This window comes from Cyphomyrmex costatus, unplaced genomic scaffold (assembly GCF_001594065.2).
Source record: "Cyphomyrmex costatus isolate MS0001 unplaced genomic scaffold, Ccosl1.0 scaffold361, whole genome shotgun sequence".
Taxonomy (NCBI): domain Eukaryota; kingdom Metazoa; phylum Arthropoda; class Insecta; order Hymenoptera; family Formicidae; genus Cyphomyrmex; species Cyphomyrmex costatus.
In genome coordinates, this window is record NW_017277786.1 from 50,758 (window position 1) to 69,875 (window position 19,118).

Sequence of the window (19,118 nt, forward strand, 5' to 3'; positions counted from 1 at the left end):
CGTTAACATTTGTTATCTGCAATTTGATAATTTTAATTTAATACCGTCTAACAATCTGTTGTAACTCATTGTGTATGAGACTGACTGGCCTAAATTATTCTGAAGACCGGTTTTGAGAGTGTTTGCGATACAGTAGCGTTGTGAACATGATGAGCCTCCCCACTTCCGGTAAAATAATCGTAATTATGATAAATTCAATTTCAAAACTATTAGTGTTCTAAGAAATTCTGGGAAATTATTTCTCTCAATTCCAGCATTCTTTTTATTAATTTTTAATTTCTGCCTTTATTGGTCGTATTATTATGTTCTTTAAGATGAAATTGTCATCTGATTTTATTTCTTGGTTGTTGGAGAGCTCGCGGTGTTTAAACATTGTTTAATTCATTGTCAATTTTAAATTATATTTTATTTATGTAATTTTCCATTGTCTCTCAAGAAGGCTCAAAAATGAGCCGAAACATGTAAAAATAATTTTTGTAATAAATAAGTTTTGCTTGATAAAAATCAGCGTTTGCGTAAAGTTATATACTGCGCTTAACTCCTAGTGCCCTTTTTCTTTCCAAGTCAATTCATAAAATCTCAGTGAGACCATTTTTTCAAATAGCGACTTGAAAAGTAGAGGTTTCAAACTGTAAAATGCTTTTTTAAAGCATGATTTTAAAGATGCTATGAGCATCTCGGTACAATAATTTTTGACGAAGTTATTCTATCTTAAAGTTTGCCTATTTTTGCAGAGTGGAATATTGCGTTAAAATTGTTGCCCAGTGTATCTTGTATGTTAATTTTTATAAATCTCTCTTTTTCTCTCTCTCTCTCTCTATCTCTCTCTCTTTGATGACTTACAATTAAAAAGTTGATATGTTATACATTTTTCAGATAAAAATAAATGAAAACATTTTTTAATTTTAGAAATAATTTGTTTCAAATAATTTAAAGTCAAATTATTAAATTTGGTCATATTTAAAAAATAAAATAAAATAGAGTAATTGAGAGAGAAGGGCTAAGAGCCAGTGATGTAATAAAGAACGTTTAATTCTTTAAAGAATTAAACGTTCTTTATTACTTTATTTTAAAAAAATTAAGTTATTTAAAATAGATGTTTTTAGTAAAAGAGATTAAAAGAGAGATTAATCTTTATTATTTTTTATATAAATAAGTTTTTAAAACTTATTTTATGTTTTTTATTTTAAATACGTCGTACCAGTCAGCAGTCGGTATAGTCTTTAAAATAATTTTATTTAAAATATATTAAAATATATATTTTAAATAAAATTATTTTAAAGACTATACCGACTAAATAGAATAATGTAATAATATAAAAATAGCATTCGTATTCATTCAAACATAGATATATGTATAATTCAAATATAATCTACTTTTTGATTTCGGATAGAGAATGCGAAATAAGACACAAAAATTAAACAATTCAAAAGTAACAAAATTTAAGGCACAATGCGTCAATATTTTGTTAAAAATATTGCGTACATTATGCGGATTTGGTGTAATAAAAAATTATATTATAAACTAATAATCACTGATTGTAATATAATTTGAAATATCTAAAGATGAAGTCTTCAAAAGCCATGTATGTGCGTAACAAATGTAAGAAATAAAGCAAAAATCGTATAATAAATTGTAATTATCGGAGAACAGTAAAAATGTAACAAATTTTAATTATTTTGTAATACGCGAGCGCGTTAATGAATATTTCGACGCGTTAATATTAGGATGCGATGAAGTAGATCGCACCCTTAGACGCGTTAGTGAAAGCAACCTTGGGAATTGTTTTGAAGTGGAAGGGCGGACAGCCTTCGCTCACCCGGCTCACCGATAAACAGAGCGGCGAACAGTCATTCCATTACCGCTGCTCGGTGTAAGTAGATATAGCTGTACCGCTCTACTTAATATTTCTTTCTGAAACGTATTTTTATGATGAACACTCTTACAGATAATACTAAACGTTGTAATTTACATTTCAAAAACTTACTTAAATAGTATTAAATAAGAAATAAGTTAGAAAAAGTTTTTTAAAATAAGAAATGTTAAAATAACACTGCTTTATTTTGTTTTTTACATAATTTAAATGCATATTAAATACATATACGTATATATATGTATATATGTTTGAAATATATATTTTAAATAAAATTATTTTAAAGACTAACGACTGCTGACTGGTACGACGTATTTAAAATATAAAACATAAAATAAGTTTTAAAAATTTATTTAAAGTAATAAAGATTAATCTTTTAATCTTTTTTTTTACTAAAAACATCTATTTTAAATAACTTAATTCTTTAAAAATAAAAAGTAATAAAGAACGTTTAATTCTTTAAAGAATTAAATTTAAAGAATTAAACGTTCTTTATTACATCACTGGCTCTTAGCCCTTCAATTACTCTATTTTATTTTATTTTTTAAATAGGACCAAATTTAATAATTTGACTTTAAAATATTTGAAACAGAGTGAAATCCAATTAGTATTTTATCGTAGAATTAATGAGATAATTTCTAGCAGTTTAATTTTAACAGCACGAACCGTTTAATATGATACTGTAATTATACACCGAAGAACATATTTTACAATTATTTTATAATTTTAAATAATTCGTATTAACTGTTGTGCTGACACAAGACGAAACAGATAAAAAGTGGTTTTCACTAGCGTGACTTTTTTGCATAATCATTTACGTGAAGTGCTTGTAACATTCCATTATATTTCAATTTTTATAACTCTCTCTCTCTCTCTCTCTCTCTCTCTCTCTCTCAATCTTTCTGATGATTCACAATCAGGGATCGACAAAAGATTAATATTAAATTAATAATTACAAATTACATGATTAATCAAGTAATTTGAATAAAAATTTTTTAATCACCTGATTAATCAAGTAATCGGAAAAAACATTTTTATTATTTGATTAATCAAGTAATCGAAATAAAGATTTTTTAATTACCTGATTAATCAAGTAATCGGAATGAAAATTTTTTAATTACCTGATTAATCAAGTAATCGGAATAAATATTTTTATTACTTGATTTTTTTACTCAAGGAAGAGAAAAATTTTTTTTAACGTAAAATTTTTCTCTACCTTGAGTATAACTCTCGATTGTAGAGTACTTCGAACGATAACTCATTATAGTTATAAAAAACAATTAATATTTCCATGCAAATAACGTGCGGAATTCATACGATTTCTAATTAACATAGTTCGTATATCATAATTAATAATTTTTTTAATTTTTCGTTTTCGTGCATCTTTTGTAATATTATCCGTATAAAAACTTGAGCGTAACTATGGAACTATTTGTCGGTAATGAAAGGAATATTTCTCATTTTTATTAATTTCTAGCCCACTTCATGAACCCTTATTATGATATCTAATAGATATCAACCCTCTTATCTGCTCTTAATTTATTTCGTGACAAATTGATGTGTATTTAATATTTATTTTTAAAAGTTAACCGATAATTATTGATAGTAATATAGATAATAAATGTATAATACATTTTTCAGAATTTCATATAATATCTTCCCTCTCACGGGTACGACCTTGACGTGGTGAGAGGGCTCAGTACCCCGAGGATGTACACGAGGAAGTAAAACGATTTTCCTAAAGTACCTCAAAATTTTCGGATCTATCTGAATGATACGCGTATCTAGATAAATTTTTAGATACTCGAGTAAAATCGTTCTCTTCTCGTGTAAAAATCCAACGACGGGGAAGCCAACGTACCCTCGTCGCCGATTTAATTGAAAATATACGAACCGCAGCCGGTTCGTCGCGTTTGTTTCGGGAGTGCCGTTGAAGTTATTATCGAAGTAATTGGACTTTTCACAATACCCATTCGATGGAGATCTATTTCGACTGTCGATGGAATCACATCTACAATGTTTCGACAGGAAACGGAACTCTCTTCGAGACGTTGCTGCATGTGTGGCCACCATTGGTGGTCATTGCAACTCTCACGCCGAGTGCCCGGGCACGAGGTGATGTCGGCCGCGTACATGTCACGCACTTCGCACAGGGTGCTGTGTTCGCGCGGTTTCGGCTGATAGAGGACACGCTCCGTCTGTCGGCAAACGGTTCGGCCCTTAGCGGTAGAAGCGATCGATTGTCTCTCGGGTTCATCTCTGGGTCGCCCAAAAAGGCTGAAGTTGTATAACTCTGTCAGGACGCTCATTTCTCTAATTTATCTACCAGTTTTTAATCGCTTTAATCTGACTTGGTCAGAACCTAGCTGTTGATCTTATGATCTGCTCGTTACGAGGGGTTGGATCCTATTTCCGATACTGTCTAGATTGTTAGAATCGGCAATCGGTACCAACTTTTCTCTTGTTAATAAATCAAGAGGCGCTCGTCACGTCTACTAGCCTCGTGTTATCGCACGAGGTACAGCACCTTTTGTGTCCACGATGAAATGACAGTTAGGGCGTATGGCTGAGTCAATTTTAAACGTGATTTTCCTTAAATCAGAGGTGATGGACTCGATACGATCGATTACGTCTTCTATCGTGTGGGGCTTAACCCTTGTTCGGCAACAACCGTGTGTTTCGCAGTACTCGTCGACGTGTGGTGTTGATTCCACCGACCGAAATGGAAATCCTATCGTGGGTTTTGTAAACCCGGAAAACGCGCGCTATTGTAGTATACTATTCGCGAGTGTTTTACGCGAGTGACCAGTGCGAGAGGATGTCAACCCAAATCTGAGAGGAGGAGGAGGACCGGGAGAGGCATCGGGCACCGGTGGAGCAACCTTGCGGTAAATATTGCTTTAAAATTTGAAATTTTATAAAAATGTTTCTAAGAGGTCTTTTCATAAAATTTAGAATTGTGTTTTAATTTGGATTATGTATTTTTTTGTTACAGAATCATCGTAGCGACATTGCAGATGTAACTCCGCTGTTGCGCATCGGGTCGGTGAGTGATTAATTAACGTTATTATTGGGGTATGGATGTGTGGTAATTTTATTATAATAATATATTATATATAGAAAGAGAAAGAGAGAGGTATACTTAGATACATGTATACATCAATTTAATAATAGTAATATATAAATTTAATAGACAAGAACGTAACATTCCATACATCCGTTGCCCTAAAATGGATAAGTTTTAACAGATTAGAATAAACTTAATCTTGGATCCTCCCTCTTTATTGCTGAATATATTGTGCGTATAAATTTATGTGCATACGAAAATACGTTCGGTTGCACATACATTTCAAATGCATAAAGACGAAATTTTTCAAAAATTTTAAGAATATCATGAGGACATAATAGAAGATTATTTATATTGATCGTTTATTAATATTTTTTGGTTCATATTAAAATCGAGTACATAAAAATCGATTGAATATTCATGTTTATAAGTTGAAAATACACAATTACAATTATTTAAAGCTATGAATAGATTAAACAAAACTATAGAAGATTAAAGTATATTGATTTTTTCATTCACAGCTGTTACTTAAATTGACTCATGGTATTCTTACATGACTAAATAGAAAAAAATTAACAAAATCTTAGAATATACAAAGAAAATATAAAGAATAATATAAAATAGCATAATAGAATCACAGAAAATGTATATCAATAAAATATAAATAAAAACAGGGGGGTGAATACATATTAACCCTTCGTGTACCGACGGGGGTCGTTTTCGACCCAAGCAAAATTATATAACCTTATAGTACCTCCATTTTTTAATAACAAATTATATTAAAAAATAACTTTTTTCCTAAATATTATAGTCGGGACTTCAAGTTGAAGGTTGAAAGAACCTCCATGAATTTTTTCAGATTTTTTAAAGCATTTTAAGTGCTTCAACAAACGTCAGGACGCAAACGACCCCCGTCGGTACGACGAAGGTGCCGAAAATACGTCGGTACACGAAGGATTAAATCATAAATTAAGAAATAAAGAGAATAAAATATTTATATATTTTGTATATTAAATACAAAATGCAATAATCTAGTAAAATGAAAAAAATATAGAAAAATGGTTAAAGATATTACCTACATTAAAACAAAAATTGTGACATTTGGATTATCTCATACCATGAAGATTGAAGATCCGAGTGTTACATGTTGTTTCATTATTTTTCCCATCTATCCCATTCAAACAATTACCTATCTAAGATTAAGTTTTACAAAAGTTAGTGCAAAAAAACAGTGCGTATAAGAAGGTATTGTTTTTTAAGTAATTTTATATTTATCGCTTGATATATCATGATTGTATGTTTTATAAAATAATAACAAACGTTTTAATATTGAGCGATACATTACAAACAATTCATTTTGCTTTTTGATATAAGACGTTTTATGATTTCTAATTTTATTTATCTCTCTCACTGCTCTAACTTTAGCCTAAACTGTTATAACTTATCCATACGTAGTAATTGGTAACTGGATTTTATCAGTTAAAGTAGTAATATGACGTGAGATTCAATTTACGTTTTATCACGAAATGAAATAAGAATTTTAATAACTGTTTTAAAATTGTGATCACAAATTTGTGTCACTTGAAATACTTTTTATTTCGAAATAATTATTATAAATAAATAAAAAATAATTCTAATAAATTATAATTACTATAAAAAGGTATAATTTAAATTGATATTATTGAGGGAAATTTATTATCCCTATCGAATCTTACGTCATTTTTCTGAATTTCTCGTCTCCGAATGCTTTCGAAATGAAATTCAGTAACGAATCGGTCGAATCGATGTAAATGGGCTTTAGATTATCAAATAGTAGTTACGATTAAATAATTTTTTAAATTTATTTTTAAATCAAGATTTTATTTTTATTTCATAAAGTTTACTTAAAAAAACAAATCTAAATTTCATAATATTCGCGATAGAGCTTTTTTGAATTAGATCAGTGTCTCAATATAAAGATTTTTTTAATTTACGTTTAGTTTTAATCGGATATATATATTTTAGTAAATAGATAGGTATTTAATTACGCAGAAACGCGAATAAAGAGTACATACAAAATTTAATCGTATATTAATTGGAAATGTTATAGTATCTCATTGACAGTTTATTTTCGTGTAGTACCTACAATTAATTTCATTAATATTATGGCCCTTCGCGACGCGTCCGTGTTTCGCGCATCGAACAAAAGCGTAATAATTTTACTCTTATTGCCGGTAATAGTCGGCAGGCAAAAAGGAGTTTATCCTTTTTATGTCGATTTCTGGCATACGAAACCAGAAATTATTGGCCAAGATCATCAAAAGGTTAGTTTAATTTGGCCAGAAGAAAGAAGACGAAGAGGATCTACAAGGTAGGTTCGTTGGTATGTAACACCAATCAAAGGTACGAAGGTAAATATAAAATGTAAGTTAAATGGTCTTTGAGTCGATACACTACCATGTCTCTTGATATTTGGGAGGGCAATCACTTTCGGGAGGGCCAAATTGTCGAAACATAAGAACTCGCAAACTAAATTGCGAGTTCTTACATTTCTAAAATTTTCTTATTCGTTTAGTATCGCGTTTAGGTCATCCCGCTTATTTATAGGCGAATAGGCACGAAATAAAAATACGGATAGGCAAAGTCTAATTAATATATTATATAGGTAAAGAGAAAATATAAGTCCTTATTCCGTTTCACACACGATGCGCAAGATGTATAATTTTATCCTTGTCATTTACCGAATACTAAAGATGAAATGGTACATCATTCGCACCATATGTGAAACGAAACCATTCATAGATATCATACAATACTTGATAATTGGAAAGAAGGAACTAAAATTGAATAAAACTTTAAATTTTATTCAGTTATCAGCATTCTGTTCCAATTAGCAAATATGAAGATAATATATTATAAATTAATAGTTTTACATTTTTTATTGTATTTTCAGCAAATCTTTATCGAAATTTAATTTAACAATGTAAAATATTATACAGATATTACTTGTGTAACACGTTAATGTTGTAATTGTGATTTAATTTTATTGTAAATAAATGTTTATAGTATTGGATGCGTAATGTAAAATTTATGTAAACTATGTTTAGATAAAAATGTTATCAAATTAATTTTTGTAATTTGTACAAATATACTAATAAATTATATCATACGTTAATTAGACTGTTAGGGTATATAACGATATATAATAAATTTTATTTGTATGTATCTAGAAACTATACATTTGATAAAATTATGTGTTCTTGTACGTATTTTCGACGTTTTCGTGTAATCCTATTTTATTATATATAATAATGTAATTTTTTAATTATGTTCTCTCTTAATATAATTTTTCATGTATTTTGACAGCATTTATATTGTATATATTATGATTGTAAATATTATTATTCTTATATATTGTCACTGTCATTGTAATATTCACATAGTTATTGTACAAATATTATAATTATTAATGTATTAAATTGAATAAAGTATTATATCCAAAGATAGCATTAAATATTGTATTCAAGATGTACGAGTATATAACAAATAAAGAAAAATAAAGAAAATAAAAAATATAAATATAAAACAACAATTATCCGCAAAAACAGGCTGTTGTTACGATGGTCCGTTTTTTACGAGTATAAGTATAATTTATAAAGAAAAGAGGACCGCCGATAAAATCGGCGGGGGTGGTGGAGGGCCTCTTTAGCTCGTTTTTGCTAAATGATTTATGTTGCTTTTTCAAGAGTACATTCTTGGGAAGCATTAAAAGTTTATCTAGGTAGTCAACGTGATAATAAACAAATTAAAAATTATGTATATAAAGAAATATATAAATAATTCCTTTTATTTTTTAAATAAAAAATAATAACATAAAGGTACTTAATAATATTAAAGTTTTATATCGTTTTGAGCCTTTACATATTATTTAATTATGATTTATACAATTCCAATAAATTGTGTCACACTGTGTCGATTCATATAGGCATTATTTATTATTACTTAATTTTAAATCATTTTGAGCCTTTACATATTACTTATAGTATTTACTTTTAAAAAGTACAGTATTTACCTTTTTTTATTGTAAATTTTTATGATATTAAAAAATCCTAATATTACAATGTCAAGGTTATAATAGTTTTTAAATTAGTAAAATAATTAAAGAAAAATGTTCTTATAAGTTAAAAGTATTTTTAAACTTGTATTACATAAATACTTTAAATAATATTACATAAGCAACATTGTATTAATTTTAATTTATAATTTATTTATGAATAAGTAAATTCTTAATTTTTATTATTTCTTTGTTATTAAATAAATAATTTTAAATGTTTTAACTTTTTAATAAAAATATATATTTATTTATTTTAAAAAATAATTATTTATTAATTTATTTGATTATTTTATTTTTGTGCATATATTGTTTATTATTTATTATTCCTTATCCTTACTTTCACTCTGTGAAAGGTATAATGAAAAAAAGATATAATGGTATAATATCTCAAAAATGTTCAACACATCTTATGTTTATTGAAAAACGTATTCAAAAAGTATCCTAAAATCTATAATAACATCCTCTGAAAAAATAATATAAAAGGGTAATATATGAGAAGTGGATTAGGCCTAATGGGGAAACCACTATAAAAAAAACGCATCATACTATCTACCGCAAGGTGATGTGGAAATGATAGTGTTTTCAAACTGTCATTTTCTTGATATAGAAAAGATAAAAGAAAATTATTTTTTAATATATGATTTTACGTTACAAGCTACTCACATGATCATTTATTTTTAATATAAGTGATTACTCATTTTGACTACTTATGTATATATTTTTTTTAATAATGTCAAATGCTGATAGCGCGTGCGTAGCGCGCGCCTGTATTGTTCTAGTTTATAAAGAAAAGAGGCCCGCCGATAAAATCGGCGGGGGTGGTGTGGAGGGCCTCTCTAACTCGTTTGTACTAATTACTAATAATTATCTATATATTTAGTAAGAACGGGCTAAGAGAGAGAGTTAACGTAAAAAAAACAACTTCCTTATTCCATTTTTATACAGACACGTATTATAAGACAAAATTCGTGAAATTAATTCGTTTGAATATTTGATTTCAAGTTTCTTAAAAGTCAGCAATTTTTATTTCTCTATTAGAAGATATACAAAATTCAAAATTTTATTTTTTATAACTTATTAATAAATTTTGTATTAGTATTTTTCTAATTTCTCATATACATATATACGTTTCTTTTCAAGAATAGATGATCTGAGAATCACTCTGTTCTGCAGTCATTGTCGACCGATAAAATATCGGCCTAGTGGTTGTGTTCAACAGAGAATGCCGCTTTGCAATTATTATATAAAATTCGTGTTTTGTGTGCACCAGTTCGTATTTTTTCCTTTTTTCTCTAGAAGAAGAGAAAAGGTAAAATGATGAACTGGTGCAAAAGTTCAACCAAAAAGAACTGATTCTGACTTGGTCTCAGACACATCGATTGGTTGTCTGCTTTGTTTGGCTAACGGATTGATAATCATGGACATAGGGAAGATTCAAACCAAAAAATCATGGACATAGGGAAGAATCGAACCAAAAAATTGTGGACATTGCCGACACGATCGTGGACATTGGCTACATAGTTCAATGTCCACGTTTTGTGGACATAAAGGCGCTTCAAAATAAAGTAACAGTTAAATCCCAGGCATGGCCGCTCTCAGGTTTCTCTCTGGTTGCACTACTTAGCTCTATCTGAACGATCGTCAGCACTGTGGAGTGCGACAAGTGTAGAAACTACATCTTGATCTCCAATCATCTCCAATAATCAAGAGGTCTGTTCTTTTTTATTGAACTTTTGCATTAGTTCATCTTTCTCCCTTTTCTCTAAGCTATGTTCAGATTCCTAATTTCCCATCCGAGTGCCACCCAGGTATCCTTTTTGTTTACCAAATGTTAACAAGGATGACATGACACCTGGGAGCACTCGGGTGGGAATCTAAAGGCGCCCCAGTAGAAGAAGAGAAAAGGAAAAAAGATGAACTGGTGCAAAAGTTCAAATTTGTTGTAATTTCCTTACACTCGTCATATGATCACATTCGATGCGTACGACAGTCATGAGTGTCATGACCAGTTATGACAGACAAGATAACATTGCGCACATAGTGAAATAATTTCGCGATAATTATGTAATGCTCAATGATATAAAAATATATTACTTGTAACACACACGTTGGAAGATGTTGTCCTTAAATCGACTGTTTACCAAGCCGGGAGCTTATTTTCCCCACGTGTCATCCGCCGAGTTGATCTTCTCCAAGAAGTTCGTGCATCGATTTCATGCTAAGCAAATTGCAAAGGTATAATATTGAATATTATATAATCTTTATATAATATGTGTAATTTGTACTACTGAAATAATTTAAATCGTATTTGACAGAAACTGTATGAAACGTTAGGAGTAGCAGAGAATTGCGAGGACGAGACCCTAAGATTGGCGTTCGTTCATCTTGCAAAACGGTTTCACCCGGATAGTGGAACACCAGAAGCCGATGCTATTAGATTTTCCGAGGTAATATATCACGAGAATACATTGTGTTTCTTGAGATAAATAAGTAAATTAAATCTGTTTCGTTGTATGATTGTTTAATGTAGATTGAAAGTGCCTATAGAGAGATTCGGAGAATCAGGCATGTTCAGAAAGATGAAGAGGCATCATTGGAAGTGGAAGAATTTGATATTAAGGTAGTTCTATTTAACAAATATATGTATGTATATCAAAAGTTTTTAATTGAACTTTATAGTTCAATTTTCTTTCCTTTTTTTTTAACATAAAAAGAAAAAGCAGAAAGATGTGTGTTTAGTTAAAATGAATTTTTTAGTTTAGTTAAAATTGAGTTTTAATTGACTTTTCTTTCAGCATACAGCACCACAGCATCGTCATTACTTGACTTTCGATGTAGGAATTGGTACACCAAGCAAAAGACAAAGATTGCATACAATAGAAAGAGCTCAAAAGGCAGTTGACAATGTAATGGAGCATAGATTGAAGAAATTACAGGCAGAAGAGCGTAATACATTAATCGGCATGGATAAGCAGAAAGCTAAGGATATTAAAACCCGTTATGGCATGGATCGTTTAGTGGAAGATTTGATTCAGGAGGCGATGAACAAGGGTGAATTCAGTGATTTACCTGGAATGGGAAAGCCATTGAAAGCCACAAACGCTATGAATCCATATGTTGATTTTGTGACCCATAAATTGAATCAGGTAAATTGCATCAGATATAGAAATATATAGGATATTATTGTTCAATGATTTGAACATAATTGACTTATTTATATTGATCACGATTGCAGATACTGATAGACAATGGCTTCACTCCAGAATGGATACAATTGTCAAAAGAAATCGGAGAAGAGACTGAAGAATTGAAAAAAAAATTGTCAGAAGCACGTAATGATATAAGCGAGCTCCCATTAACTCCAAAAGATAGATTAATATGGAATGATAAGTTGGAGAAATTCAAGATTACAACAAGGCAGATAAATAATAAAATTGATAAATATAACTTGCTAGTTCCTATACTTCAGAAACAAATGCTCCATGTTAGATTGGATAAATTGGCCGAGAAAGCATTATCAATATCACCTTCTAAAAATATTAAAAAATATGCAGATACTAGTCATGATAACTCGAAAGTGAATATATCCCAAGACTTATTTAATTTCATAAGCGACTTATTTAGTAAAAAAATTACTTAGATAAACAGAAAAGATGTGATATCGTAAACTTATTTGTACATATGTAAATAATGAGATTTAGATATAATAGTACAAAAAATATAACTTCTATATTTTATAAACCCGTTGTGTATATATGTACATATGATCTCTAATTCCAATGAAGAGTGCCATCTTCTTTCAATTTTATACGACCAGTCGCCAGATGTTTTAAGGCACGAGGATAAGCTTGATGCTCTGCAGTCTTTACACGTTCTTGCAAAATTTTCTCAGTATCATTTGGGAACACGGGCACCGCTTCTTGCTCAATGATAGCTCCTGAATCTATGTCAACCTAGTTGAAAAAGGAAGAAGAGATTATGATAATAATGATTCATTAAGGGGAGCTGGGTGGTTTAGAGGGTCATAAAAATCAATTTTTTTAAATTTTATTTTTGGAAAGTTGATTGTCTTGAAAATATGTTGCCAAAGCTGTTTATAGAAATAACGTAAGATAACGGAGTTATTCACGATTTATTGAAATGGTGTACAGGTAAAAATTAGGCGCGTTTGAGTTCGATCTCCCGCGGCGCGCCGTACGGCTGTTATTTCTTCAAACAAAGAAATATCTGCCCTATTTCTGTTTTTTTTTTCTAGATTCAAACTGGCTCAAGAGTCACTTTTCAGCAGTGAAGTCTTCGAAGAGTGCGAACGTAAAACGTAGAACGTAAAAATGAGTGCGAAACAAAAAGGAAGTTACGATTTTCCTACTTCGCGATCTCGTGTGTGCAAAAGAAAATTTCAAGGAAATCAATTTTTATTAAAAGAATCGGAGTTCATGACAGCATCAGCAAATAAAATACATAGCAGTGAAGAAGATATTGTTATTGATCTTAAACAAGGCTACTGTATCATCTCATTTCTTTTGGTTTTTATTGCTCTCGCTGAATGATTTTTTGACTCTTTAAACCATCCAGCCCCCTCGAGTAAAAATGCTACAGTTATCTTCTCATTTAGTCTGATTTAACAAGAAAAAATTCAATCTTTTTGGCTGCGTTCAGCAGACTCAACAGTTTTGCAACCGTTTTATGAATCGTCTCGTTGATTATATAAATTATATTATACTTTTAGATCTAAAGGAATAATCCTATCTCAGTGAAGAATTATAAAACAGTTGTAAAACTGTTGAGTCTACTGAACGCGACCTTTGATTGCCTACCTCAACAAAGTGCACAGTGCAACCCGACACACGCACACGCGCTGCTAAAACATCCTTGTGTGCGTTAGCACCCTTAAAAGATGGCAACAATGAGGGATGTATATTTAACAAAGCTCCTTTCCAGTGCTTCACAAACTGTTCTGAAAGAATTCGCATAAAGCCAGCCAAGCATACTATTTCAACACCGGCAGCGTGAAGTTCTACATTCATGGCTGCATCGAAGGTCTCGCGGCTTGGATAATCGGTGTGTTTAATTACCTATGAATTAAACAAGAAAAAATTATAGAAAAAATAGATCCATGTTTACCTTTCCATTTGTAACTATATATAAATTTGTATTAATTACCACTGTCTTAATACCAGCTCTCTCAGCACGTTTTAATCCCTCAACGCCAGGCTTATTGGAAATCACCAGAACTATTTCCGCTCCAATGTGCTGAGACGGATCTTGAGTAGCGTTAATTAATGACTGAAGATTTGTGCCGCTACCTGATATTAGGACACCTACTCTCTTAAGAGGCTTACTCAGTGTTGCAACCAAGTTTGGAACATATTGTTTCATTTCCGGTTCGAAAACTTTTTCAAAGTTCTCTACGTGCACTCTAGCCTGTCCATCTGCGTTAACGTAATTAACACGAATGTATAAATTGATGTAATTAATTTTGTTAATTATATTTATATAATTACCGCAGTGTCTATTAACGCTTCCGATAACCACAGGGCTTTCGTTTTTTAGTTTAGTTAAAATTTCAGTCTTGTCTTTCTCGGAACATATCAAGACCGCACCGATTCCACAGTTAAATGTTCTTAACAGCTCGTATTTATTAATTCCACCTATGTAACAATAAATAGCATTATACATCGATTAACATTTACGTAAATTACTTGATATATTTGCGACTTTTAGAAATAGAAATACAAAAAACTGTGGACAAATATACTTACCAATGGCTGCTAACCAGCTAAATATTGGCAAAACATTCCACTTTTCCGCGTCTAACGTTACATCTAAATTCTCAGGTAAAATTCTAGGAATATTTTCAGTAAGACCTCCACCAGTTATGTGCGCGAATCCTTTTACCAGATTAGTTCGCAAGGTAGGAATAACGCTTTTTACATAAATCTTAGTTGGTTCCAACAGTTCTTCACCTATAATATTACATTATTCTCATATTTTTTTATAATCCGCGTGTCATCTTAATATTATTGAAAGCAGCTTAATTTAGAAAACATTTCATACCAATCGTTCGGTTATTCTTTGAGAAAGGTGCAACGTCTGAAAATTTCTTATCTGCGAGTTTCAAAACTTTTCGCACCAAGCTGAAACCATTGCTGTGCACGCCGCTTGATGGAAGACCGATTATCACATCACCCTCCTTAATGTCATTCACGCGTGGTAGCAAATTGCCTTTTTCGAGTGCACCTACTGCAAAGCCTGCTAAATCGTATTCTCCTTCGGGATACATGTCTGGCATCTCAGCAGTTTCTCCTCCAATCTAAAAATGTTAATTCATACTTGATCAACTAAAATATAAGTAAATTGCCTATATCTGCAGTTATTAGTGTGTAAATATATTTATCAGGCAATATATATTGCTTTATTCTGGTCTTGAAAAAGATTTTTAAGTTATATAATAAACACTTTACCAAGGAACATCCTGCTTGCTTGCAACCTTCAGTAATCCCATTTATGACCTTCGTAGCTACTTCAACGTCGAGTTTGCCACAAGCGAAGTAATCCAAGAAAAACAGCGGCTCCGCGTTGTGTGCGAGGATATCGTTCACGCACATAGCTACCAAGTCTATGCCCACTGTATCGTGCTTCTTACATTCAATTGCTATCTAAGAAAAAAATTGTTCATAAACAGGCTGGTTCTAATAATTTTCTTTGAAGGTAGAAAAACTTTAACTTGATATTCACCTTTAATTTGGTACCAACACCATCAGTGCCTGACACAAGAATAGGATCGTTGTAACCTGCGGCTTTTACATCAAAAAGGCCACCGAACCCGCCTATGGCACCCACAGTGCCAGCGCGTTTTGTGGAGCAAGTAGCTGGTTTAATAGCGGATACAAGATGATCACCAGCGTCGATACTTACGCCACTACTTTCATAAGTTAAATGTCCTCTCTGCAAAATAGATCTGGAACGTTTAATTGTTAATCTTGTGCGAGGTATTATTTTATTGATCTGTGTGCAAATCAATCATTATACCTGGCGATTCCTTTATGTGCGATGTCTGTTCTAAATTGCTTTCCATCGAACGATATATAGTCAGCAGCTTGGGTAGCTCTAGCTGCTGCCATTGCCAAGGTTGACGCGATACTGACGGTGATAAGAACTCTTCCACCTATAAATATGCCATTATAATTAGCAACTTAGACAGTTGTTTACATATCCTTTATTTTGCCGCTTTTTACCGTTGGTTATTAATTCGCCTTCTGATGAAACAGCCGTGCCGCTGTGAAAGACAAAATAATCTCGTTTACGTGCCACTTCATCAATGCCTGTTATAATTTGACCTTTGGATGAAGATGCTGGATAGCCTCGAGATGCTAAAATCACACCCACAGCGGATACGTTTTCGCGCCAGGAAACGAGAGACGAGCTTAAAGTTCCGTCGCAACAAGCCTATAATATGTATAATCATACTAAATATATCAAACACATATCATATATCGCAGATAAAATCTTTGTATGAATATCTTCTAAAAATCAATTGTACCTTCATAATTGTAAACAAATCTGATGCCAAGAGCGGTAATACTACTTCAGTCTCGGGATCGCCGAACCTGCAATTGAACTCCAAGACTTTCGGGCCGTTTTCAGTCAGCATTAAACCGGCATATAATACTCCTGCAAGTTTCATATAAATAATACGTACTTATACATGATTTAACATTATTCATTGTCAGTAAAAAAATTACAAACCTACAAACGGGATGTTCTCCTTTCTAAGTCCATCAACAGCTTTCTGAAGAACATTTATTTTCACCTGTTCGTATTCTGTTTCACTTAACAGTGGACATGGGCAATATGCTCCCATTCCACCAGTGTTTGGACCGAGATCTCCGTTAAAGATTCTCTTGTGGTCCTGTGCAGGCATCATAGGTACGACAGTCTTACCTAAACGTCAACAAACTTTAAATTTTTGTTTCTATTAAAAAAACAATTCAGGTAATATAAGGACAATCTTGTTTACCATCTGTAAATGCAAGAACAGATACTTCTTCACCTTCCAAAAGTTCCTCAACAACTACAGTCTCACCAGCAGCTCCAAATTTTTTGTCATTTAACATTTCGTCTATCGCGTGACAAGCTTCCTGCTGATTTTTTGCCACTACTACACCTTTACCAGCTGCTAAACCTGAAGCTTTCACCACAAGTGCCTTAAAGGGAGCACTATGACAAAAAAAGAGTATATAAGCTTTCATGTCATTTTCCTCAATAAAAAATTTCTTATACCTTTTGATAAAATTCTTTGCATCCACAGCAGAGGTAAAGCCTTGCCACCTAGCAGTAGGAATATGATTTCTGTCCATAAATTGTTTTGCCCAATCTTTATTGGCTTCAATCTGGGCTGCTTTTTTTTGGGGTCCAAAACATTTTACTCCCACGTCTTTTAGATCATCTGCTAAACCTTGAGCCAAGGGGTCTTCTGGTCCCACTACTACTAAATTAACATTATTATGTTTGCTCCATTTGGCAACTTCCTACAAAAAAATGGTATAATTAACATCACATGACTGATCCAAGAAAAAATTACAGAGTGACATTACGTATACCTTAGTATTCTTGACATTCAAATCAACTAATTGCACTTTATCCACTTCTTTGATGCCAGTATTTCCAGGAGCGACCAAGATCTCCTTCACCTATACCAAACAGAAAGTACACTGTATTATAATCTCTGTCCATTTCGTTGTTATTTATTGTTAATTTTTAACTTACACACGGCGACTGAGACAACTTCCAACAAATGGCATGTTCTCTACCACCGCTACCAATCACCAGGACCGTGCACTGTGTCATCTGTAATTTTCAACGTTGTTTTCTCAAAACGATGATGATCACGAGAGTGGCATGGTTTATTTAGAATTATAAAATATCGATGACATTCGTAATCTCCAAATTTAATAATTTCAGAATAAAACCATCCTTCGTCGTCACTCACCTTGCTCCAATTTGTAATCTCTGCAAACACTAGCTGTTAATTATTCGTTGTTTACAGCGGTCAATTACGAGAAACTGCCGACGGCTTCCCTCCTGGATAACTCGCTGTTTGTGCCTGCGAATGAAACGTGGGATGCCACAGGTGGTTGGCGTGATTCGTTGTCGGCGCAACGGCAACACAACGATGACTAACGACGTATGCCTATACCCGCCAATCGCATTTTACGCAACGAAAGACCGGCTTGATCTCTCACTCTTTGTAGGAGTTAATCTATAATAACTCTCTCGTATATCGCTCGCGCGATGACCCGACGACCTTTCAGCAGGCAATTTAAACAGTCGATGAGAACGTCGTTTATATCATTATTATATTGTAATGACAAATAAACGCACGCGGTAGAGATAAAATAGTTTTGAACAATGTTAATGCTTGTACTATTTTCGTTGCTTTCTACTATTGCTATTTTTTAAATTTTAAACAGCTTGACAGACGTTCAATAATTTCCAGCGCTCCGAGATTATTCGAAATAATTGCGTAAACAATAGCTTCGATATGTTATTCTATAAATTTCCAAACGGATGTATGTCACATTGCGATACGGAAACTTCGTTAGATATTCCTCAATAAAGTTATTTCGAAATTATTTGATGATCATAAGGTCAAGCGCGTCACTCTTATCGCGATTATTGTAACTTGTTTGCACCATGACAAATAACGTAATGTAATTTACATTCTGTTAAATCAAAAATAACTGCAACGGTCGATCGATTCCTGACAAGAATTTCAACGTGGAATCAACTGAATTAAAAAAAAATCAAACAAACAAAGAAATCATTTTGTAAACAAACGATAAGAATGTGCGCTTTGCGTTTTGCAAAAAATATATCAATAAATAAAATTGATAAAAACAAAATTATTTATTATTTCATGTGCCGTGTGTAACACAAAAACATTGAAATATATATTAATCAGCATACCGACTTCTTATAAAAATCTATGGATATATTGTATATACTTCTTGCATAAAAATATTAAAAATCTGTGAAGATACCAACAAATAGAAAGTACATGGCATAAAATTATAAACAGAACT

General features: G+C 31.8%; 2 protein-coding genes across 4 annotated transcripts; one reads left to right on the forward strand and one right to left on the reverse strand.

Moving 5' to 3' along the window:
- Nucleotides 1-10,679: 10,679 nt before the first annotated feature.
- Nucleotides 10,680-12,675, forward strand: LOC108776545 (dnaJ homolog subfamily C member 28). Its single transcript, XM_018543197.1, has 6 exons — nucleotides 10,680-10,743; nucleotides 11,024-11,268; nucleotides 11,349-11,480; nucleotides 11,564-11,653; nucleotides 11,829-12,179; nucleotides 12,269-12,675. Exons 2-6 carry the CDS (start codon nucleotides 11,149-11,151, stop codon nucleotides 12,671-12,673), a joined length of 1,098 nt encoding a protein of 365 aa, XP_018398699.1. The 5' UTR covers nucleotides 10,680-10,743; nucleotides 11,024-11,148; the 3' UTR covers nucleotides 12,674-12,675.
- A 78-nt stretch (nucleotides 12,676-12,753) lies between these two features.
- Nucleotides 12,754-18,096, reverse strand: Gart (trifunctional purine biosynthetic protein adenosine-3 Gart). Of its 3 annotated transcripts, XM_018543182.1 has the most exons (17): nucleotides 18,026-18,096; nucleotides 17,803-17,883; nucleotides 17,637-17,726; nucleotides 17,317-17,564; nucleotides 17,054-17,253; nucleotides 16,783-16,977; nucleotides 16,577-16,707; nucleotides 16,272-16,482; nucleotides 16,066-16,201; nucleotides 15,772-15,994; nucleotides 15,498-15,692; nucleotides 15,091-15,346; nucleotides 14,796-14,999; nucleotides 14,538-14,684; nucleotides 14,197-14,465; nucleotides 13,851-14,108; nucleotides 12,754-12,986 (listed from the first exon to the last, which is right to left on the reverse strand). In XM_018543182.1, the coding sequence occupies exons 2-17, from the start codon at nucleotides 17,881-17,883 to the stop codon at nucleotides 12,804-12,806; spliced, it is 3,027 nt and encodes a 1,008-aa protein (XP_018398684.1). In that variant the 5' UTR covers nucleotides 18,026-18,096; the 3' UTR covers nucleotides 12,754-12,803. The 3 variants fall into 3 exon arrangements, with proteins under 3 accessions (XP_018398684.1, XP_018398686.1, XP_018398687.1); XM_018543184.1 differs by lacking the exons at nucleotides 12,754-12,986; nucleotides 13,851-14,108; nucleotides 14,197-14,465; ... (1 more) ...; nucleotides 14,796-14,999; nucleotides 15,091-15,346 and having other exon boundaries at nucleotides 15,579-15,688; XM_018543185.1 differs by lacking the exons at nucleotides 12,754-12,986; nucleotides 13,851-14,108; nucleotides 14,197-14,465; ... (2 more) ...; nucleotides 15,091-15,346; nucleotides 15,498-15,692 and having other exon boundaries at nucleotides 15,901-15,981.
- Between the last annotated feature and the right edge of the window lie 1,022 nt (nucleotides 18,097-19,118).

Coding starts and splice junctions, on each gene's coding strand:
- LOC108776545 (XM_018543197.1), top strand. CDS start 11,149: ATGTTGTCCTTAAATCGACTGTTTACCAAGCCGGGAGCTTATTTTCCC. Junction 11,654..11,828: donor TGGAAGAATTTGATATTAAG/GTAGTTCTATTT, acceptor CTTTTCTTTCAG/CATACAGCACCACAGCATCG. Junction 12,180..12,268: donor TGACCCATAAATTGAATCAG/GTAAATTGCATC, acceptor TCACGATTGCAG/ATACTGATAGACAATGGCTT.
- Gart (XM_018543182.1), bottom strand. CDS start 17,883: ATGACACAGTGCACGGTCCTGGTGATTGGTAGCGGTGGTAGAGAACAT. Junction 17,565..17,636: donor TGAATGTCAAGAATACTAAG/GTATACGTAATG, acceptor ATTTTTTTGTAG/GAAGTTGCCAAATGGAGCAA. Junction 15,347..15,497: donor AGCAAGCAGGATGTTCCTTG/GTAAAGTGTTTA, acceptor TAACATTTTTAG/ATTGGAGGAGAAACTGCTGA.